The following is a 24,205-nucleotide window of genomic DNA, read 5'->3' on the forward strand; positions in this document are numbered from 1 at the left end:
CTCTGTTCGTTTCTGGTTTTGGGTTCCACTTGGTTCCATCAATTCTCATTTTTCTTCTCCAGCTTCTCCAATATGGATGGAAGACCCAGGTCTGGCTTCATCGGAGAACGACAGCTCCTCTAGCTAGTCGTCCTCGCAATCTTCAGTGAACCCTACCCCCCTCTTCTCTGGTTTGGGAGGATCATGGTCGGATGAGATTTTAGACACAGGACCCCTGCGAACCCCACCCCCGACTCCCTCTTCTCTGGTTTGGGAGCATTGTTGCAAATCTGTAAGGGATGCCCTATGGATAAAATGGTAAACTCACACCCTAGAAGGGGTATATTAATCATTTGAAGGCAAACTTAACCAACACTGTAACAGTTAACTAACGAAGTGGGGCTGACTGTAACAACTAACCTAAATTTAGGGGGCGCAGCTGTATAATTTAGAAACACAGGGGGTCTCTTAGTATTTAATATAAACCTTAGGGGGTGGCAGTGTAATTTTCCCATTATTTTAAGTTATACTGTAGTTTGTTTACCGTTTTTTCTCTTCTTCCTTGCCGAAACCCTAAACCCTAACCAGGTCTATCTCACCAACATAGGGTTTCTCCTCCTCGGCAACCATGGAGGGCTTGGAATTTCACGAACCCCAAATTCCCATGGAAGAAAGTGAAGATCTTTGCAATTCTATCCTCTCAAGATTCGGTAATTCGGCACAGGAAGACCATCAGCACCTCTGCTTAGTCATCGGTACCATGTCCCAGGAACTCAAAGATCAAGGACTTCCATTAACAGCTATAGCTTACTTTGGCGCAACAGTTTCTTCACTTAATCGACTTTCCAATGAACCCGGAGCTTCTGATCCTAAAATCCCAGCTTTTCTTACTCTTCTATCAATGATTCTTCCGAGGGTGTCAGGTGCAGTTTTGAGAAAGAAGAGAGATTTTGTTTCGGAACCGTTAGTTCGTGTCCTTCACCGTGACTCCGTGAATGTAGGAGCTGTGACGTCGGGATTGAAGTGCATTTCGCATTTGCTTATTGTCAGTGATAAGGATATCTGGTCGGATTCTAACCCTTATTGTCTTCAAAATCTTTATTCTGTTGTTCTGAGATTCGTTACCAATTCTGACGATAAGGTAAATTGTTAGTACTTACACTCTGCATAAATATCATATATTTTTCCACTGCTTGCCATAACAACTAACAAGATAAAACTCGAATAGGCCGGCAGAGGAATTTCTTTTTACCCTTTTCTTCCATATAATTCCCGTGCTCCATTGGAAGCTAATCTTCTCTTAATGGGTGAAGTGTTGATACTTCTTAACACTGACCTCGTTATTTTTAAAGCTCTTCAATCTAGGAAATTTTGTGTATTATGTATGTGTAGTTTAACTATACATTCCCAATTACTTGTTTAGTCATGTATCTCAGTTATCACTACCCTTCTGGCCTCCTACCCTTGCGTATCTCATGGAGTTAGAAAATTTATTTTTGAAGACATTGTATTTTTGAGCGTCCCCTATATGCTTGTTGAATAACATGGATGGTTGATATTTTTTATCATGTTTACTTTATTTTTAACCAAGAATATCTTTTGGAAATCATTGAATTGTATACGCAGTATATGGTAATTTTCTGTCCATGCCTTATGGATTAAACATAAAAATAACATGGAATAACATGGTCAGCTCAATTTTGTACAGATAAGAAGGCAATCACATACATGTCTTTGTGACGTCCTACGGAGCTTTCAAGGGTCACTGGTGCTGGCACGTGCTAGTGATGAAATCACAAAAATCTTTGCAAAATTTTTCCTACTTGCTGGTGGATCAAATCCTAATGCTTCAGAAAGGCCCAAAGGAGCGCAAGAGGTTCTACATATTCTGTATGCTTTGAAAGACTGCCTACCTCTAATGTCCTTTAAGTCCACAACAGGCATTCTAAAGTACTTTAAGACTCTCTTGGAAGTGCGACAACCCATTGTTATTAGACGAATAACAGATTGTTTGCATGCACTTTGTATCTATCCAACATCAGAAGTTTGTCCTGAAGCTCTGCTAGATCTGTTATGCTCTCTTGCATCATCTATTTCTGCTGATGAGAAGTCTGTGGATGGCATGACTTTCACTGCACGCTTACTAGATAGTGGCATGCGAAAAGTTTATGCCTTGAATAGGCAACTCTGCGTGGTTAAGCTTCCTCTTGTGTTCAATGCGCTTGGAGGTTTGTGATTTCTCTTTTCCTTATTTATAAATGTATGTTTTCTTAAGGTTGTTAAATTACATAGGGTTACAAACATTTCCCTAGTCCAAGTCCGGATCCATCTTTGTTATGGGGAAAAAAAAAAAGAATTAAATATGGACAAACTTTGGGTGAAATCACTGCAATATTTGATTGAGTGGGACCAGTATTGTAATAAGACAGTGATTCAATGGAATTGGACAAACTTTGGTCGAAATCACCACAATATTTGATTGTGAGTGGGACCAGTATTGAAATATGATAGTGATTCAATGGAATTGATTGAAGTCTTAAAATCTATTGTAATAGATATTGAATTAATTGAAATATTTAAGTTTTGGATATGAAGAAATCAGTGGAGAATTTGGAACTGCTTGAAGACAATATTATAACACCCTGTGTACTTAATGAATCAGTGTTGTATTTTGGTATTGACAGAAATTTTGGCATGTGAGCATGAGGAGGCTTTGTTTGCAGCCGTGGAAGCATTAAAGAGTCTAATAATTGCGTGCATTGATGAAAGGTTGATCAAGCAAGGGGTGGATCAGATTATGGTCAATACTGAAATTGATGCAAGAAGGTCACAGCCAACTGTCATCGAAAAAATATGTGCCACGATTGAAAGCTTACTTGGTTATCAGTACATTGCAGTTTGGGACATGGTGTTTCAGGTTGTTTCAACAGTGTTTGATAAACTAGGTATTTCTTTTGTTTCCAAGTCCTTTGGAATATATTTCATTTCATTTCAGGGGTTCTTTTCTTCCTGGATGTACAATTAACAAGTATTTTTTGTCCTTCAAGCAAGACATAATGACATGGTTAAATAATTAGACTCAATGCGATTTTTTATTATGATATCCTGCAAATTGCTGCTTTTATTTGTATTCGTGAATGTTTGGTCAATGCAGTCTGCTACAGTTTGTATTTCTTATTTACTGGTGATTTCTGGAGAGGATATAATGAAGACTACACTCAAGCCAGGAAAATCCAGCAGAAATTTAGCATGAACAGGATCTCACAGGTTGTAGGAATAAGAACCCAAAACAGAGAAAGATAATAACTTTGGCAATTTAGATCAGATAGGTCTGAAACTGTAATCAATGGACCTGTTCTGCAGGAAGAGACTATTCTGTAAAATCTGTCTTGAATCTGAGATCAAAACCATAGTTGTCACATTGTCTAGACAGAACAGATGTGCAAAGTTTCTCCCAAAGAACAAAAAGATGAACCGGTGTGCCAAACATTTATTAGGTGTTTTTTGTTCTAGTGGCACAAAAGAACACAAGAGATGTTCCATAAGAATGTTGCCAAACAAAGCCTTAGATGTGACATGACATCTTGCAGTTACAATAGGAATCTTATCTTGATAGTAGCTCAAGTTATGGTGATCTTATAGAAGTTACCTTTTTTTTATTGTAAAGCATATCTTGGATTGGGATTAGATTGGAGCTTTCCTATTGGATGGATGATGGGAACTCTCATTTCCTATTGATTGAATGATGTAAGCTCTCTCATAAGCCAATCACAGGCTTTTGGGGTAGCTATAAATATATGTATTGCCCATAGACCCTCACAAAAATTTGAAGAAAGGCTTTCAGTTTATTTTTTTTCTGAATTATGTGTTGTTGATTCAGTATTAGCCCCGTGGATTCAGTGGTGTTTACCTGGTGGATTCTGGGTGCACTTGGCGGTTCCAAGTGAAGACTAAAGTAGATTCCTAAGTGCAAGTGTGGATTCCCTTCACAAGCTTTGGTGAATTCCTAGCCAGTTTTATCCTTCTATTTGTTCTTCTATCTATCAATCAAGCTAAAAGTCAGATCTGAACACTCACACCCCTGCGATTATACTGTTTCTGTTCAATATTTTAGTTCTGTTTTGTTTACTGGTTTCTGTCATATGCTTCTAGTTCTGATTTCAGTTTACTTCATTAAGACTAGATTTATTTCTCTTTGAAGTTCTGTTCTGAATTTCTGAGAACCCTAGTTGATTTCTCAGTTATGCTCTTGCTTTTGACTAATCCTTATCACAGTAGGATTCTTCAGAAATTAACTGTTTTGATCTAGGCAACGCCTTAGGTGCCTTTGTTGCCTAGGCGGGTGCCTTTACTGGGTTATAGCATTTTTCCTTTGACTGTTCTAATTTGATCCTGTTAAAGCCATTTTTTTGGGGTAAATAAAGCCAATTTCGTGTTGAATTTTCCCGGCTTGAATTTTTATTCATCATTACGAATTGTTTTCAAAACTGTCTTTTCAACCTTCTGTCAAAAGTTTATCTCTACATGGTGATATGTACTTTGACTGGAACTAGAGGATGAGGGGGCAGGCAATATGTCCACAAGTTCAGTTTGAGTTGGGTTGCCATGTGGCAGAAAACAAGTGCCCAGTGACCGAGCTTTACATACATGGCCTGTCTTGAGATCTCTCTTACTTGGTTTAATGATGTCAGGCTTCTTGTTGATGCAATTAGACGTTGGATAAATGAGGAATTAGTTTTTTTTTTATTATTTTTCCTTTATTTCAGCCGTAGATACAAGTAGAGTTTGAATCAAAGTTGTTTTAGTTTTACAGTCCAATTAGAGTTGAAATTTTGTTTTAGATTTAGATAGTCGGTTCTAATTTAGATTTCGACAAGGATTAGGATTTTAATTTCTCTTTAAATATTTCTTGTAACCAGCGTAATATTCAGTTTTGGATAATGACATTTTATTTGGTTTAGTTTGATGGCTGCCGTGGGCTGTGCGTGCATCTCCTCCCACTTCTGAATTCTTCTTCTTCTCCTCTTGTTTTTCTGCTTCTTCTTTTCTGTTTCCTCTTTGCATACCCTATTCTGGCACTAGGTAAATCTGAAACAAAGAAGATTGAACAACCAGCAAGCTATTGCTCTGTTCTGGGCGGTAATAATAGCCCCTTCTATTCTGGTTCGATCTCTTCCCTTACAAGCCTTGCTTCCTCAGGCTTTAGGGCTAATATTCCTGACATTAGGGTGACTCAAACCCCAAGAGCTTGCTTCGTAAGTCCTCCTTTGCTGTGAGATTCGAGTCTTTGAGAAATCTGCAACTGTGAAGTTCTCCAGGTCTGATTTCAGGGATTAAATACTCCTTTCTAAGTTGAGAATGGACACTGTGAAGGTTTGGAATCAATAGAGCTTTGAGCCACACCCCTTCGCCTGAAGTCTCAGATCCAGCTGACAGAGATTTAAGGGATTCTTTTCTTTGGAAGCAATTCTGGTTTCTCCGTCACTTCTTGGCTTGAGGTAGAAGACAACCCTCTTTTCACGATTCCTTGTGTTTTTATTTTATTTACCCACTTTCCCTAAATACCCCTTCCTTCCATTCTTATTTCTATTTGTTCCTATTTTCTTTTAGTTCCAAGTCTGCCCCCCGCCCCATATTGTACGTTACCTTTCCCTTTTGTTCTTTTTCTCTTATGTTTAAACTTCCATTTAATTACAGAATTGCCACCCTCCTTTTGGAAACATTGATTTAAATATTTAATTACTGTTTTGTCATTTTTCTCTTGGATTTGAGTGCTCCTTTGTTTGAGTGGGCCCCCAAGCAGCCCGGTAAGGGTTATTCCAACCCAGGTCTGCATTATCTTGTATTGTCACATGGTATATGGATGAATGTTGTGTCTGTTAGTGTTCCCTCCCCTCTTCTGTCTGTGTGTGTAGGACTACAAGTTACCTTTTTGTTTTTTCGTTCTAAATTTATGCTGACATTATTATAATTCATTGTACTTGATTTACTCCCTGTGATTATTATCCAATGCTCAGGAGAATATTCCTCGTATCTATTGAGAGGAACCATTAAGGGCCTAGCAGATATGCAGAAGCTACCAGAGGAAGACCTCCCTTCCAGGAAACAGGTGACCACATTTTTTTTTTAAATAAAAAGAAAGTTCCATTTATAGGATGAATCTCATTTCTTCATGAAGATGAATTATCCATCTTTAATTTCAGTCTTGACAATATATTTCGTTTGTTTGTATGGTTGGTTTTATCAATACCTTATCAAGGACATTATTAATGATCAATGCCATTGTTCTCCGAAATTATTTCAAATTTAGAAAATCTATTTCCCAAACTTTTTCCTTGAACTGTTCTGAGCTCTAAATTTTTTAGAATTGATCTACATGCTGAGATGTTGATGTCATTCGGAATTTGCAGCTTCATGAATGTTTAGGATCAGCTCTTGGTGCAATGGGGCCTGAAACTTTTTTAAGCTTAATACCCCTTAATTTGGAGGCAGAAGACCTCTCTGAGGTTAATATTTGGCTGCTTCCGATTTTGAAGCATTATACTGTGGGCGCTCATTTGAGCTTCTTTACAAAGTCAATCTTGGGCATGGTAGGACTGATGAGGCAGAAATCCCGGAAGGTACGAACCTTGCTTTAGTAGGTAGCTTGGTTTTGCTTCCTAGTATGTGTTTGTGCTACTAGTAATGCCTTACTTTTGGCAGCTTGAGCAAGAGGGGCGGATCGTCTCAGCAAGAAGTGCAGAAGCACTTGCATATTCACTGTGGTCCTTGTTGCCTGCCTTTTGCAATTATCCTTTAGATACTGCTAAGAGTTTCAAGGATCTCAAAAAAGCGTTATGCAGTGCCCTTCGTGAAGAGCCTGATGTACATGGGATCATATGTTCCAGTCTGCAGATTCTCATTCAACAGAATAAGAGATTGCTGGAAGAGAATAAGGATCAGTCTAATGATGAAATAAGTATTCCTGAACAGAGAGCTCGGGCATATTATACGCCACAAGTTGCAGCAGATAATTTGAATGCCCTGAAGTCTTCTGCTCGTGAGTTCTTGTCAGTTTTATCAGGGATCTTCATGCATTCTTCAAAAGATAGTGGTGGATCTTTGCAGGTACTTTGCTATGCATATATAGTAGTTGCATGCCTATTGTAACTATGTCAACTTCTTCCTTGTTATTTTGTTGCAGTGTATCTTGAATTTGGATCTTGCCACGGTGTTGTCTGTTTTGATAGGATCTTGAGATATTGTCTTGTGAAATGCATCCTCTAAGCACTCCCACTTTAATTCTCTCTCTCTGTCTCTCTTTTATAATATAAAAAGTTTGATTTGGTATCATATTTATTGGAATTTTTTTCCTTGAAAAGTTTACAACAACAGAAGTGTTAATAAGTATTGATGCACACTGTTTGCTTAACCTTAGAATCATCAATCATTGGTTTGTATAGTCATCTATGATTGAACTCATCTAAATGATATTAGCTGTCATCTGTTTCACACATGGTGTTTGGGAGTTTAAGAAATACAACAATTTTTTGAACCATTTACAGTCCACAATCGGCGAGTTTGCTTCCATATCAGATAAGGAAGTAGTCAAGAAGTTCTACAAAACTACAATGCAGAAGCTTTTGGAGGTGACGAAGGAGGCTGCTAAGGCTGAACAGTCCAGAAACAGCGCTATGCAGATTGACGGTGCAGGGACTGAACATTCACCATCTCTTGCCAGGTATGTTTTCTCCTCCAATGCATATGGGTTCATTCTTTTAGTAGTTTAATAACTCTCAGTGCTGTTGCTTATGGAAAGATGGTCACATTTTTAATTGTAGAAACTGCCAGATTTTAATTGTGGGATTTATGAAGATTGCATCTGTAGTTTTTTTTATTAATTATTATTGTTGTTAGTTTTTGACAGTCTATACCTCGCTTTCATTGCATTTTCAGGGCACAAGTATTGGATTTAGCTGTATCTCTTCTGCCTGGTTTGGATGTTGAAGGGGTTGATGTTTTATTTTATGCAATAAAACCAGCATTAAGGGTCTGTTTTTCTACCTATTATTGTTGATTCTAGTTCATTTCCAAGGGTACTCCAATCATGTTTTCTACTCTACTAAGGTTGCCTTTATAAGATTTGAGATTTTCTGATTTGCAGGATGATGAAGGTTTGATCCAGAAAAAGGCGTACAAAATTCTTTCAATTATTCTCAGGGTAACGATTTCTATTCAACTTTTTTCAAGCTCTGTGTCTGTCCACAGTAATGATAATGATAATGACAATGGTACTATGGTACTATGGTAATGGCAATGGTAATGATAATTGGCATAATGATAATGATAATGAGGATAATTTCCTATGTAACAATTGAAAATCTCGAGACAAATCTGAGCTATCCATTTTATGTTGTTTTTTTTTAAATCTACATGTCAGTTTCCATGCAGAGTTGGGACTGTGTACAGTACTGTCTAGAGTACTGGTACACATTACATGGGATGTGTGCCAATATAAAAGGGGGTGTTTGATTGAATTAGACTAAATTTGACACATGGCTAATCTAGACCATGTCCTCTCTATTCAACGGTTGGAATGGACATATCATCTATCCACGTGGCAAAATAGATGCTTTGTGACATTTGTAGAAAGAACAGACTTTTGTGACAATAAGAATTCACCTACTTATAATAATAATAATAATAATAATGTAACAAAAGCAACCAAACATTATCAAATGTAAAGGGAGTCTTGTTGATGATGCATCATGTTGTAATTCGGAATATGATTGATTCCTCCCATCTTTTAACTGTAGTTACCATCTGTTTTGTTTTTTCCACAAACATGGACATATAGACAAGGAGGGACCCATGATTTGTTTATTAACTATTTCAGAAATTTCTAGTGGAGATTTTTCCATTCAGATTATTATTCCTAATGGGAATCTTGTAGACCTATGTGATTTAGTTGTGATAAGGTTTAGTTGAGTCAAGTTGATAGATTGAAGCTAACAGCCATCCTGTACGGGATTATTGTAGTCAAATTTGATTTAGTTGTGATAAGATTTAATTAAGTGCAGTTGATAGATTGAAGCTCAAAGCCATCCTGTTGGGTAGAGCTGTAGCGTGAACTTGGATTTCCAAGTCGTGAAGTCTACAGAATATTTGAAGGATACACTCTCAAAGCCATCCTGTTGGGTAGAGCTGTAGCATGAACTTGGATTTCCAAGTCGTGAAGTCTATAGAATATTTGAAGGATACACTTATTTATTATTTACTTTGATGCAGAAGCTATCTGTGTTTAGTTTCTTACTGGGGAAAACATAATTTGAACCCAGTCTGAAGTAGCTATCCCCAGATTTTACCAGCTCAAGAAGCTGGCATCTTGAAAATAGATGGTCTTTGACTGATATCTTTGCTTAATCATGGCCAGGATCGTGGTGAGTTCCTTTCAACCAAACTTGATGACTTGCTAGGACTGATGATTGAAGCACTGCCATCCTGTCACTTCTCAGCCAAACGTCATAGACTTGACTGCTTATATTTCTTAACTGTCTATGTTTCCAAGGTTGTTAGAAATTGTACTCATCTTTACTTTAGACTTTCAGTTATGCCCCTGATGTATCTTGAAGCCTATAAGCTATTCTTATTTTTACAGGATGCAACAGAACAGAGGAAAAGCAACATCATTAGTTCTTTCCTAACTGAGATAATACTTGCACTGAAAGAGGTATTCCTTGTAACCTCCTGGAATCTTCCGTTAGGTATTTGTTGGAACTTGTTTTTCTTTATTGACTTGGTCATTATTATGGTAGTTAACCTGTCCATGAAATATAAAACTTTATCTAGAATCAGACAGGCTGGTCTGGGAACTGGGTTGCTGACTGATTCTCATGGCTCCTCATCCCAGAGATGCATCCAAAGCAGGTCAAAGCTGGCAACTGGCCAGTCTCTGTCAAATTGTTTCAGCCAAAAACAGTTGTTTGAACTGGCATCCAATCGAAAAATGTAAGGAATGGTGTTTCTGTAGAGAAACATCCCACCTCCATCCCTCCACCTCAAAGTTGGGGATAAATATCCTACTTTCCTTTAATTATTCTCCGAAGTCCTAATATCAGTTTTCGAGTTGGACTGAAACAGAAAGAACTGCCAAGTCCTAAATAATAATTAAATGGACTTCTTCCATTTTTCCCATATTTATCCTTAGTTCATGTTTTCAGACGTTTCTTACATGGCTACACCAGAGTTGGTTTGTTCTGCACTTCTCGCTTCTGTTTTCTGTAGTCTTATGGTTTTGCAATATACCCGTGTTAGATTTTATCCAGAATAACTTGATTAGTAGCATCTTGAAGTGTCACTTGAAGGGGTGATTTTGACAGCCTGGGAAACAGAAATGTTTCATCAATGTCAACAGATTTCACTTGAAAGTTCAGAATTCATTACTAGTAACTGCTGATCGAGTGTCTTTTGTGGATTTAACTTTGCAGGCTAATAGGAAAACAAGAAATAAGGCTTATGACATCCTTGTCGAAATTGGTCATGCATGTGGAGATGAAAATAGAGGCGGCAAAAAGGAGTTTTTGCTGCAGTTTTTTAACATGGTATTATCCTAGATGATTGCTTGTTCATAATTATTTTTCTTAAATGTTGTTTATTCCATTACATTGTGAAGTTTGGAGATGTTACTTGGAAGGCTAATATTTAACTGACCATCATATGCCTCTGTTGGCTCATTTTCTCCTGATTACAGGTTGCTGGAGGCCTGGCTGGTGAAACACCACATATGATCAGTGCTGCAGTGAAAGGCTTAGCTCGCCTTGCTTATGAATTCTCAGATCTTGTCTCAGCAGCTTACAATTTGCTTCCATCTGCTTTCCTCCTCCTACAGAGAAAGAACAGAGAAATAATGAAGGTTTATCCCTCTCTTTCAATATGACATATTTTCATATTCGTAACTATTTGGTTTTAGCTGACTGCCAAATGAATCAAAGGTCTCAAATCCCTTAGTACGTCAAGTGTATTTTTCGTTGATTAGCTTGTCTGGTTTCATTCTTAATGCAGGCTAATTTAGGTCTACTAAAGGTATTGATTGCCAAATCACAAGCTGACCGGTTGCAAACACACTTGAGAAGCATGGTCGAAGGACTGTTGTTGAAGTCCCAAGATGACGCTAAGAACCATTTTAAAGCCAAGGTTTGTCTTTCTCATTTTTGAACCTCTGAAGTAGAAAGTTATTATCATAAATATTAAGAAAAAGGTTGTCTGCCTCGAGGAACAGCCAGATGACCTCCAGGTCTAGTAAGGTTTATCTCATTCAATTTAGTACTCAATGCAACCCTCTTTTGGCAGATGCAGATGTTGCATTTGACCCAGGAAATGCTAGGAACCTTTTTGATGCTTTTAGCATCGAAAGGAGTGCAGATCCAGTATCTTGATGAAGTAAAGGTCTAAGAAGACTTCTCTTTAGTTGTTTTGGAAAGGTTGGAGGAGGCATCTCCAGAGGGTTGGCTTGTCTCCTGCAGGAGGTTGTGGGCCTTGTTTCCAGTCTCTTGGAGAGAGAGAGAGAGAGAGAGGCTTGTTCACCATGAACTAACATCAATTTACTTGGAAGAGAACTATTCCCTTGACAATAACCAGAAAACCAATCAATTTCACTCAAAATAGGTTGTTTACATCACTTTTTATAGGTAAAAATGTGTGTGGAGAGAGGGGGGGGGGGGGGCGCTTGTTCACCATGAACTACATCTGATCAAACCACTTGGAAGACAGCCATTCCCTTAACAATAACCAGAAAGCCAATCAATCTCACTCAAAATAGGTTGTTTACATCGCCTTTTATAGGTAATAACCAGACCCTTGGGTCTCTGACGTGTTTGACTATTAGACTCTCAAAAGAATTCTTAATTTCTTATATTACTCTACTTACAATTTAGTAACTCTTATGAGTGCTGTACTCCTTAACTAGCTAAGAAATAAACACAAAATAAGACTCCTAAGCTAATTAGACTTGGTGCATGTTTGGCTAAGCATCTCAGGCTTTTGCTTATATGATTCTAGAAACCAGCTTTTGGTGTTAAGAACATTTTTTTTTGGATCTGTACTGCCATAAGCCCAAAAGCACCCCTCCCCCTGTTTCTAGGCTTCTCCAGCTTTTGATGGAAAAATTCTAAACGAATGTTCTTCTTAGCACATCCCTTTTTTAACCCCAGAAACTGGCTTTTAGAAGCCTAGAAGCAGAAGCCTGGGACGCTTACCAGTAATCAATTATAACTCTCTCAAGTCTCAATACTATTCTCAGTAGCCTTTCAAATTTCACCAATAAAATGCAAAATGATGGTGACCATCTAAAATTAAGCCTAAGAAAAGTGGCAGAAGAAACCAGTTTCCTTTAGTAGAAGGCTCCGAAACAGAAAAATTGATCCAATGCTCAATGGGGCATATCCAAGCCATTTTAGTTGGCTACTCTGATTCCCCTGCATCATAAATATCTCTACTTAATTGAGTCTCAGGCATAAGTGGGTCCACATCATCGGTTGTGGGAGCTCGTCACATGGGTTCCGAGTCTAGAGAACTTCTGGTTGAGGTTTAATAGGTGACTGATTTCTATTGGAGGATTGTTTTCTGGGAATTTGTGACCTATATTATGTGAAAGGGATGATCTATTCTTGATGATGTTGGGCAGAGAGGGTGAGAATTGTGAGATCTTACATTTAGATGTGGTAGTTTGGAAGGAGATTGGTGCCGTGGCTCACAGAAGTGGCTACTAGTATGTCTCTTTGTCCTTTCCTATTTGTGGATTGTTCTCTTGTTCTGTGGACTCCATTTCTTGGAGCTTGAAATCAATTATAGTGGTGACTTGGAATCAATTCTTATGGGTTGATGATGACTCTGATAGAGTGGTTAAGGGAGTTCGAATTTTATTGCGTTGAAGAAAACAGCATGGGCTTAGTCAAGACCCAGTGGCTCTGTCATTTTCTGGAGGGTCTTTTGAAATTTATCAATGCAATGTCAAAAAAAGGCGGGGTAGCAGAGGGAAATAGGTTTTTCTTTTTTCATGTAAATAGATTATTAGAATGATGAAGGCCCCTAATCAAATAACAATATGAGTGTCCCCAGTTCTACACTATTTTAATATACCACTATACCAGTCTGTGAACCAAAAGCTACACAAAAAACCTATTGCAGTTAGTCGTTGAACTTCAGTCATAGGAACATCTGCAAGTTCTTCAAAAGTGGGTGCCAAGGGTATAGTCAATTCCTTTGCTTTGTGTGCATTCCTATACTGGCACTTTTACCTTTGAATTCTCTCCAGCCATTAACTGGGTGCCAAGGGTATATTCAATTCCTTTGCTTTGTGTGCATTCCTATACTGGCACTTTTACCTTTGAATTCTCTCCAGCCATTAACCCCAGGGAACCACAACAGGAAGGGAAAGCCATAGCATGCTCCCCAGAATGGATGCCTTAGAGGTAACTTCCCTTGTATGGTAACAGTTATGTTCAGAATTTTCTCAAACCATTTGGCTTAATGGAGGGTTGTAACAGATTGTAATTTGGGTTTTAGATCAAGATGTGGTGCTTGGATGAATATTCCAGAACTTTTTGATGTTGGTTTGATTTGTAAACAGTGATGGCAGTTTTTCTCAAATCAGTTTCTAATTGGGTTGTATGTCGGACTGTTGGAATAACTCTCTCTCTCTCTCTATCTCTCCCTCCCCCATGCCTTTACCTTGTCATCTTTAATCCATCTAAATTGGCAAGTCATGATTCAACAGTCAAGAATGTTTTGCGCAATTTTATACTCAAAACATATGTACAACTTCTACAATAGGACTACAGGGAATGGCAGGAAACCAAAACTCTTCAACTCATTGTCTCCATAGACAACATAGAGAGCACACGAAGGATTTGTAATGTGGACTTTTTTTTGGAAACGCCCCCAACTTACCCCCCAGTTGAAGATGGGATCTGATGTTACTGTCATGCAATAAATAAAATTCCTTCTAGATTGTTTCCAGGGGTACTTTGGGATTATATTCCGCGCCGAGGATTTGTGCTTGTGGAGTGCTTCCAGATCATCAATGGAATGCAGATTTTGTCTGATTTTTTCCTTGGGCCTTTTTTTTGGTCAGATGTTCTACTCTGGGTCTATTTGCTGTATATTCCAGATTAATAAGCATGTATTTTACTCTCAGTACCAGTTGCAATGTTGTCCAGTTTTTGTCTCTTAAAGCTGTTGAACTTTTTATTTATTTATTTTTGGAATTGAGGTGAAAAACACATGTCCTCATTATTGATGTTGCTGTGTACTTATGTTTGGTATTGTCAGGTCAAGCATCTCCTTGAAATGCTTGTTAAGAAATGTGGTCTACAGGCTGTTAAAGCTGTAATGCCCGAAGAACACATGAAACTCCTTACAAATATCCGGAAGGTTAGAAAAATTCTTCTGATTGAAATGCTTATTAAATTAGAACTTTCCTGTTCAAAATCTTCTTGTGTTAAACACAGATAAATGAACGGAAAGAGCGGAAAAGTTCAGGTAATTCTGAGGACGAAGCTAGATCTCGTCTTTCAAAAGCATCCACATCCAGGTAAGTGTGTCATTAACGGAACTAATTAAAGAAGTGATTTTTTGCTTGTAATTTTTTGTTTTCTTTATCCTTAGTCTTTGCCTTAAGTCTAGATCCTCCTACAGACAGCTTGAGGCCTGAAATTCAGTGAGAAATCAAATATAAGAAATGCTCTGTGGTTTTGAACCTGGGTTATGCAATCATGTGTCATTCTCCCAGATGGCCTTCTATTTTGTACTCTGTAAAATATAAGATCTTCTGGGGTCGCATGTGGACAATTTCAATGAAAATTTATTAGTGGAAACATTGAATTACTTGTAAACCGAAACTTTAACAGAGGGTTTCACTGCCTTGGAACTGAAATCAACTCAGCCTTATGGCCCTTATCCCAACTAAATGGGGTTGGCTACATGGATCCTTTTTCTCCAATCAGCTCTTATTCAAAGCCATAATTGATACTAGTCCTAAAAAATGTGTCTTTCCTCACTTCTCCCTAGAGTCATTTTAGGCCTACCCCTGGGTCTTTTATCTCCTTCAACCTGAATCAAGTCACCCCCTCCATATTGGAACATTCAAAGGCCGTCTCCGTTGCACATGTCCATGCCACCTCAAACGATTTTCTTGCAACTTATCATATATCAGAGCTATGCCTAAATTAGCTCTAATTTGTCCATTCCTTATTTTATCTTTTCTAGTTTTACCACTCATCCACCTCATCATCCTCATTTCAGCTACACTAAGTTAGTTTATATGTTTATTTAATGTTGAACATTCAGTTCCATACATCATTGATGATCGTAGAACTGTCCTACTAAATCATGGGGTGCTGTCTCAAAAAATGCTATTGGTTAATGATGGTGGCTTCTGATCATTGAATATTTTCAGGCTTAGTGGATGGAATCATACAAAAATATTTTCTGATTTTGGGGATGAAGACTCTGAGGGCAGTGATGCAGTGTACATGGAAGCTACAACAGTTGGTGGTCACCGCAGCAAGGCTGCTCAGTCCAAATTGTCTTTATTAAGGTCAGTATTTGCATTTTTGAACAGCATATGTTGTGTTATGGTAAGAACACGTTTTTTTCCCTATTCTGGGGATAAATGGGAACATCTATTCAAGATCTGTTTAATTGCATTAATTTGGACTGTTTAGATGGTTTGCCAGAATGATATGGAGTTGGTAAGACTCCTTTGGACAGGTTTTAGCATAGAGCTAATACCTTTTACCAGTATATTAGCTGCCATAATGCATGTCCAGCAGGAGATGACAGGCTGATGGCTTCTTCCCATGCTATAATTTTCCACTTTGCAATTATTTTTAACAAGATATTTTGACTGAGTTGATCATGAATAAACTGTGTAGGTCAAAGAGAACTCAACGAGCAGCCAAAAGCTTGCCAGAGGATTTTTCTGCCCAATTAGGAGATGATCCACTTGACTTACTGGATCAACAAAAGACAAGGTCGGCCCTCAGATCCTCTGGACACCTCAAACGGAAGCCAGATTCAGATGATGAGCCAGAGATTGACTCTGAAGGACGCTTGGTAGTCCGTGAGGAAGGAAAGCCAAAGAAGAGAGAGTTCCCTGCTGATCCTGACATGGATGTCAGAAGTCAAGGGAGCAGCCATGTGTCTGCAAAGACAAAGTCTTCCAAACAAACCGAAAAGAAGCGCAGAAAGACATCAGAAACTGGGTGGGCATATACGGGGAACGAGTACACTAGTAGGAAGGCTGGTGGCGATGTGACGAGAAAGGGAAAGCTTGAGCCATATGCATACTGGCCACTTGATCGCAAAATGTTAAGCCGTAGACCAGAGCAGCGAGCAGCTGCAAGGAAGGGTATGGCTAGTGTGGTAAAGCTGACAAAGCAGTTCGAAGGCAAGAGTGCATCAAGTGCACTGTTGGTGAAGGCTATGAAGTTCAAGAGGAGTCAGAAGAAGAGCAGCAAAAAGAGCAGGTAGAGAGATGTGAAACTCATTTGTCATCTGTAGTGTAGAAAGAATAGAGTGGTATATACCGGCATTTTGATTAAAATTATCCTGAAATGTGACCAACGTCGGTGTCATGTTCAAGGAGTATCAGATCTCCATAATGTATTTATCGATGATTTTAGGGAAGGAACCCAAGTTGATGAGTATAATAACTTTTGAAAGTAGTAGCAATGTTGCTTGCTTCCATGAAACTTGTTGAGTTAAAATTTGCCTGAAGCAGAACCTGTTGGGGGTATGGACTGTACCCAATAACTCATGTATGCTTCCAAATGTGAAACATTTTATTTAGTTATGGGAAGATGATCTTCATAGTCCAATATGATATAGCAACCCACTGATTTATCTGTCTTACTGGAGAAAAGAAATGAGTAAGAAATATGTGATGCCTAGGTGAGGATCACTTGGTAAATGATGTGAATAGAAGCTGCCTTATGTTCCTTGCCGTCCAAGTTTTCTATTTAGATGATACTTGTGTTTGTGTCTGTTACAAGTTGTAACATAGAACAAGTGGTTGGCATTGCCATAATGGTTTTCAGAATAAGTTATGGACAGAAGTCTAGATAAATGGAGAAAGTTGGCCGTCTCATCCATGGTTTAAAAAAACAGTATCGAGATCGGTATAACTCTCAGCTGATACTGATATGGATCAGTCGAATCGGACAGTTTTGCTCTCAATTTCAATTAAAAAATCATTTTTACCTCCCAATTAAAACCATTCCGTCGATACAGATCGGGCACGGCCGATACAAATACGGATCAACCGATATGCCCAATCTGATACTGTTCTTTAAAACCATGGCCTCGTCATCCATTGAGGTGATCTACACTCCTCAAAATTCACCAATTATGATGTTCAAAGGATCAGGAGCAAACACTGAATTGTCCCTAAGAAGTCCTTGAAAAACAGCAAAATCAGACGATTCTTGCAAATCCAAAGGCACTCTGGAGCACTTTCATTTATTGCAACAAATAGTTTGATTTGTAGACGGCCATTGTTTCAGGTTAAATTTTCAATGCCCCCTCCCCCCGGGTTCTCCCCCACGACCTTTCTATAGGTTGTCTTATAGGAACCTGATTTTTAAGTTTTTTAGTTAAGGAAATTAAGGAGATACTTGACAGTTTAGTGGATTAGGCCAGCAGTTCCAGTTATAATTTCCAAATGTTAGCTTAGATGAAACAGATGCTTATCACAGTAGTTAGGGGTATGAACTATGAATCAACTAGCTGTGTAATTTTTTTAAAACCTTCTAAATAGACCCAACAAAAACAATATGGATTCAGGCACAATACTTTAACAGGCTCGCCCATGTACAACACAGTGACTACCAGAAAACAAATAATGAAGACCATAATCTGTAACAACATCCAAGGATGCCTTTTAATCCATCAGACCGATGAGTACTTGTAATGCAAAGAGGACAGCAGAATAAAAACCAATTGCATATAAAATTCATCTTGAGCTTAGAAATTACTACAACAATGTTACTCTAAAATATGCATTGACCAATGTACCCTTTCATTAGGACAGTAGCATATTGAAGAGATGACACAACTGCTTCACACACTCTCACCATATACAAATAACAGTAACAAAAAGGTGTATTTTCAAGCATATGTCTCAGTATACAGTTCAAGAGAATAAAACTTGCTCAGTCCGCAGTGTATTTTCATGTGAGAAACTTTACTAGTAACCATGACATGTAGCTATGTAGTATGCTTCACACCACCCAAAGATTTTCTCCAAGCAAGAAACACCATGGTGAGTGCATCGATGACACCCAGTTGTTCCTCAGGACTGACTTGCATACAGTGCAATCTTCTTTTCGAGACCATTCTTGTCTGCCCCTACTACCCTATCAATCTCTTTACCATTTTTTATGAAGAAGAAAGTTGGAACGCTACCTATATTCCAATGTGCAGCCACATCTCTCAGCTCATCAATATCCACTTTTAAGAAAACAATTTTTGTATACTTCCCTGCTAAGCTTGTGTAAAGAGGAGAAATGAAGCGGCAGGGGCCACACCAGCTTGCAGTGAAGTACAGGATCACCAGGCGGGACAAACTAGAAGCAGCATTAAATTTGGTCTCCAACTCACTGGCAGAGTGAATACTAAGAACTTGTCCTGTCAATCACAAAATCACTGATGCAATTAGATTTTTAAAATCCAGGAAACTGTCATCCGCATACTATTTTTAACAAATCAAATAGTTTCTCTAACCTGTGTATATGCAGGAAGGGTTTACTCAACAAGAGCTATCATAATGGACCATAGAACATGTCTTTAAGCAGATAATGAGCAACAGATAACAGTTAAGACTCACAGAATTACAGCTCCCTTCCTGTTATATTTGGATCTTTCGAGTTTTGTTCTTTTTTCTTTTTTATCCATAGTTGTTTTTTGTGCTGAATGTTGAGGTGGATGAGTGGAGGTGAATGTTGCTCAAGGGAACAACAGTGGTGGAAAAATTAGGAAGGTCAAAATAAGAAACTAATATACATAAGTTTCCATGATTCACCCAAGTTGTTTCCTTGAATATGGATTCCTCTTAATGTCGAACACCTAAGTACTCGAAAACCGAAGAAAGAGCTAGAAGATAAGAATTCTGTAATGCCTATCAAAGTGGGGAGTTTTAGGAACACTTGGCAAAGCTATTTGAGAAGAGATGGAACAAACCCCAAAAATCTGACAGCTAAAGGTAGGTAGGTGAGTAATTTTAACGAGTCATGAGCTCTAAAAGGAAGTGAAGCAAGAGTACTGCAGCCCTGAGTGAAATGGATCTAACAGAGTGAAGAATTTCACGATAAGGTGAAGTCGAATAATCACTAATATTTTAGTCAATATATAGAACGCCCAACCCTTGTAAGCACTCAGTTTTCCCATCAATTTACAGTTAGAACAATAATAACTCTATCATTACAACTATTGACATCAATAAGAAACTTAACACTAATGCAATTATTTAGATCAGAACTCTTGAGAGACCAAAAAAAAATCACAACCCACTCTAAGCCATTGCTTGTCATACTCAGCCTTATTGAAATGGAAGAGCATCAGTACGATGCACATTTAACATCCTGAAACTTGGAATGTTACACAAATATACATTTGATCAAACTGAAATAACTCTCTTCTGTTTATATACCATAAAATTGGATCCTACATCCCCTATTATACAGTTGTTCCATTGCAACCTAGTGGACTAGGTTGCGGATTCGAGTTGGGAAACAGCCTCTCCCCAAAGAGGAGGTAAGGCTGCATATATTATAATCCTCCCCAGACCTACTGCAGGAGCTTTGTGCACTGGGTACGCCCTTTTTATAATTGGATCCCGCATCCTACATTAGAAAAGTAGAAAACATCACAGTTTTCATCTCCCCCCCCCCCCCCCCTTTTCTTCCTTTGGGTTAACAACAAGCATCAAAAAGGGGGTTCCTTGGCATAATCATATGAAGTTACAAACATGATGAGGCAGAGCATAACAAAATACAGGAATATAACCACATGCATACCACAGAGGCAGCCATGAGACAAATATATAAAAAGCTATATCCAAAGTAACCTTCAGGAAATCAACCACAAACACAAATTTCTACAGATCATGAATGCAAGTCACTAAATCCATACTAAAAAGTAATGACAACATCAGGATGCACATTGCTACTAAACTAAAAGTTACATACCATCCTGTAGAGGAGTGGTTTCTGAATCCTGCATCAAATTGTAAGAATTACATGAATTAGAGTAATGATATAAAGGGTGGAATGGAGAAAAGAATATCATCATTCACTAATAGGATAATAAATACTGATTAATTGGAAGAACGAAATCACAAACTTACATTTCTTTTTTCTGACGAATGCACCTTTGCCTTCTCCCTCTCAGAAGCAGCCTGCAAGAAATTAAATATAAAAAAAAAAAAAAAAATTTAGCCAAAACAATGAATTAATTTCCTGTCAAAGACAGTTATTTCCATAAATAATCTCTTTCAAGTACTTGGGATTCAGCTCGCCGCCTCTGTCGTTCAATTTCTGCTTTCTTTAGTTCCCTCTCCTTCCTCAGCCGCTCGTATTTTCTGCGATGCTCTTCAATTTTGTGCGCATTAGGTTCAACCTGCAATTGAAATATATCATCAACAACTTCTTCACTCACCAAAACACAAACTAAGTATAATTTATGGGACACATCCCCTCATCGGTTTCTCATACGTTTGTAATGTTCTGTTGATCACATGTTCAGACACATCTAAACATTCTAACATCAATTTGAATACGGCTGTGCCTCTATAATAAAAAAATTCACAATAGAAGTCTTTATTTATTTTCCATTCTTTAATACCAGGCTTTGACATAGATCTGGCCGAGTCCACCCAGTCAAAAAGATTGACCTGTTACCAGCAGCCAAAAGGGTTGGTGTCTGGGCTGGGATTTCAGTGTCCTACATTTGTATTAAGTTCAACTTCCTTTACTGACATAAAAAGAGCGTCCCAGTGCACGAGGCTCCCGTAGTTGCAGGGTCTGGAAGGGGCAAACGTATGCAGCCTTACCCCCGCTTCACAGAGAGGCTGTTTCCATGTTTTGAACCCACAACCTGCTGGTTGCAATAGAGCAACTTAACCGTTGCGCCAAGGCTCGCCCACTAACTTCCTTTACTGACATATACTATCATAAATCCATGCATTGATTTGCTTTCACCTTTGACCAGAAATTTGGACATGTTGCACTCCAGAATGTCCTACTATATGCCATATGTAGGCGGCATTAAATATGTATAATTGTGTACCCAAATAATTATTTCCATGTAACACACCATATTTGTGTCACCACATAACACCATTCTCCAATGTTGATGTTTGAAAGATTGTAGCAAATTACCTTCTTAAGCGCTGAACCAATTTCCTCATCATAGTCCAATGTCGAGGCTGCATGAAGATCCTTTTTCGCCTCTTCCCATTGGCCCAGCATGGCCTTTGCCATTGCTCGGAATTTGTACCCTTTGGCTGAATCAGAATTTATCTAGGCCATTAACAAAAGAAAGGTAAGGTAATAAGGCAACCTATTATTCCTTGTCAATTTGATTCAATCATGTTGTAAGGAAACAAGAGTCAAACCTCCAGAGCTGCATTTGCATCGCGAATAGCAGCATTTGGTTTTTTCATTTTCACATAGACACTAGCTGAAGGTAAATACAGTTCTGTCAGCTTTCCTCGTTCTGTCAGCTTTCCAGAGGAAAAACCGTACAGTATATGCAAGTCATCATTGGGTGAAAATAAATTTCTGGCAATTAAAGGAGGAAGAAACTTACCTCTAGTTGCATATAAGATGGCAGAACAAGGATTCAACAAGATTGCTTCTGTTAAATGTCCAATGGCTTCATCCAGATTACCTGTAAAACATAATAGCTCAGCCAACAAACGAAATGCTAATTAAGAAACACAAAAACAAATAGCAAAATGAAGAATAATAATTGGGATCAAACTTAGAACATGCCTTCAGAGATAGTATCCATAGCCTTCAGTTTGGACAATTGAGCAGCATCTCGATTTTCCTCTGTAACCTCTACAGAGGGATCCCCCATCTACACTAAAAAAAATTACACAGGGCTACCTAAGCATCATTCAAGCACCAAAATGGAAAGTAGCCTTTGACTGCATGACCCATTAAACAGTTTCATGTCCCACCTGCTGTGGAGGATCATTATCGGGTTCAAGAACATCAGCATTATCCAACTCAATATCCGATTCCATAAATTCATCCTCCAAACTATCAGGATCAGCATGTTCTTCAGGGTTGGATGATTCATCATCACTTTCATCCTGCATATTACTCCTCTTTTATCAGGAATACATAAATTTCTAAGAATTTAATGCAAAAGAAGTTTAAATCTCTCAAAAAAATTCAAAGCACAACTGGGTCTTGTGGGATTCGAAATTCAGCTAAATAAATCAACTAGACTTCCAAAATCCGAAATTCAGCTAAATAAATCAACTAGACTTCCAAAATCCGAAATTCAGCTAAATAAATAAGAATTAAATAAAAATGTTCCATCAGACAAGGGATAAGATGATGAAAAGAGAACATAGAAACACACAATATCAAAAGATATAGTTTAAGTCACCAAGTAAAAGAACATTTCTCTAAAAAAAACTACCAAAGTAAGCGAAGTAAGGAGTCTTACAGTTTCTGGGCCTTGTGGAATTTGAGCACCAAGGCTGAAACAACAACATTTGAAGGAAAAAAACAAAAGTTAAACTTTCTATTCAAATCCGAAGACCATCTCACCCTCTTCCTTTCCCAAAATTTCAAAGAATTAACAAAAGAAGTAAAAAGAGAGAGAGGCACCTTTGGAGATAACTCTTGAAGAACCCTAAAGAAGGGTCGTTAATAATTGAAGGGTTTGATTTCAACTTATTGACGAACAGCTTCAGTTCTGCAACCTTCGAAGAATCCATCTCTTCTGCTGCTCTTCCCTCTCTCTCTTCCTCTTGGCAGTCGGCTCGGTCCTTCTAGTAATCCAGCGGGACAAGAACGCAACGAATAAAAATTACGTTTACGATATACTAGTCATTCGTGTTGTGTGTGATGCAGGGCACCCTTTTGACCGACCTTTCAAACGGTTGATCTAACTGGTCAACTAAAATACATCCAGAGTTGACCATGATAAAGAGAGGTGATCATGATCTAACTGGAAATGCCCTCGCATACACCTACTGGTGCCCCTACTGGTGTCCCGCCGTTGGATGGGTGGTTGGAGAGGACCTTTTTCCGACGGTGCAAGTATGCAACCCGATTAGAATGGGCCGGGTTGTTAACATAGGCCCAACCCAGATAGAGGTCAGGCTGGGAATCTTCAACTCAGACCCGGCCCTATTGAACTCAGGGTGCACCGTGTCTGCGTCTAGCAACATCAATAGGGCGGTTATTACCACCTTTCATGGGGGACAGGGCAGTCATTTCTTCTCCCTATGTCTGGGCGTAGGGGGTACACTCCCCCACAGAAAACATTTTTCCAAAATTCGAGAGATTGCAGCCTGTGCATGTAGACCATGCACTAGTACAGGACTAATGAGAGCGTGCGCAAGAGCATCAATATAGATGAAATTTTTTATTTCATGCGGGTGGGATAGTAATTTTTAGTGCTGTTATATTTAGGCGCAAGATCTAGACAACCCGGCACCATTCTTTTTCCATATACTTAGGGGGAAGAAGTGGCGGCTTAAAAAGATTGAGTCATAAATGACTCTTGAATGCTAATAGGGCATTATGGTAACATAACCAACACCAAATATATGATTAAATGCAAGTTTGAAACATTTCTTGAAAGTTCCAGTTCTCGTCGGTTCCAAACTGTTCTTTCCATTCTGAAACCATTGGGAAACCCGTTCCAGTACCAACCCATCGTCCTATTTACTAGTCCTAGTCCAGTTTCCAACTCTAATACTAAATTGACACCCTTAACGTCATTGTACTATCACCCTCTCAAATGAGATTTTTTAATTTTTTCTCTCTTGTATCAGGATCATGTGGCCCCATGTGTATAATACCATTCTTACACTGCCATTGGTGTGGTGTGGGAGACTAACATTACAGGAAACCTTCTCCCCGACAATAAATTTGTATATAGACAAAAATGTTTCATCATGCATCTCAAATCGATAGTTTTTGAAAAATATTTGTATTTTTACTAG

At 38.5% G+C, this 24,205-nt stretch overlaps 2 protein-coding genes across 2 annotated transcripts; one reads left to right on the top strand and one right to left on the bottom strand.

The window, feature by feature from the left end:
- Positions 1–570: 570 nt before the first annotated feature.
- LOC122646244 (RRP12-like protein) lies at positions 571–16,667 on the top strand. Its single transcript, XM_043839746.1, has 18 exons — positions 571–1,120; positions 1,688–2,207; positions 2,664–2,924; positions 5,997–6,088; positions 6,390–6,599; positions 6,682–7,086; positions 7,524–7,699; positions 7,915–8,008; positions 8,123–8,179; positions 9,392–9,526; positions 9,617–9,688; positions 10,446–10,559; positions 10,709–10,870; positions 11,020–11,151; positions 14,287–14,388; positions 14,466–14,548; positions 15,413–15,553; positions 15,891–16,667. The coding sequence occupies exons 1-18, from the start codon at positions 608–610 to the stop codon at positions 16,486–16,488; spliced, it is 3,867 nt and encodes a 1,288-aa protein (XP_043695681.1). The 5' UTR covers positions 571–607; the 3' UTR covers positions 16,489–16,667.
- A 1,435-nt stretch (positions 16,668–18,102) lies between these two features.
- Positions 18,103–23,031, bottom strand: LOC122646246 (TPR repeat-containing thioredoxin TDX). The gene is made up of 11 exons (XM_043839750.1): positions 22,860–23,031; positions 22,696–22,729; positions 22,199–22,333; positions 22,008–22,095; positions 21,823–21,903; positions 21,629–21,693; positions 21,393–21,533; positions 20,515–20,631; positions 20,360–20,410; positions 20,202–20,229; positions 18,103–18,642 (listed from the first exon to the last, which is right to left on the bottom strand). Exons 1-11 carry the CDS (start codon positions 22,967–22,969, stop codon positions 18,308–18,310), a joined length of 1,185 nt encoding a protein of 394 aa, XP_043695685.1. The 5' UTR covers positions 22,970–23,031; the 3' UTR covers positions 18,103–18,307.
- Positions 23,032–24,205: the final 1,174 nt, after the last annotated feature.

The sequence above is a fragment of the Telopea speciosissima genome, chromosome 11, assembly GCF_018873765.1.
Source record: "Telopea speciosissima isolate NSW1024214 ecotype Mountain lineage chromosome 11, Tspe_v1, whole genome shotgun sequence".
In the NCBI taxonomy this organism is placed as follows: Eukaryota; Viridiplantae; Streptophyta; class Magnoliopsida; order Proteales; family Proteaceae; genus Telopea; species Telopea speciosissima.

Bases quoted from the DNA above. Each gene is read 5' to 3' on its own strand.
- LOC122646244 (XM_043839746.1), top strand. From the start codon at position 608: ATGGAGGGCTTGGAATTTCACGAACCCCAAATTCCCATGGAAGAAAGT. The intron at 2,925-5,996 runs GTATTTCTTTTG...TCCAATGCTCAG, and splicing joins AACAGTGTTTGATAAACTAG to GAGAATATTCCTCGTATCTA. The intron at 8,009-8,122 runs GTCTGTTTTTCT...TCTGATTTGCAG, and splicing joins CAATAAAACCAGCATTAAGG to GATGATGAAGGTTTGATCCA.
- LOC122646246 (XM_043839750.1), bottom strand. From the start codon at position 22,969: ATGGATTCTTCGAAGGTTGCAGAACTGAAGCTGTTCGTCAATAAGTTG. The intron at 21,694-21,822 runs GTAAGTTTCTTC...ATTTACCTTCAG, and splicing joins CATCTTATATGCAACTAGAG to CTAGTGTCTATGTGAAAATG. The intron at 20,230-20,359 runs GTAAGTTTGTGA...AATTTGATGCAG, and splicing joins ATTCGTCAGAAAAAAGAAAT to GATTCAGAAACCACTCCTCT.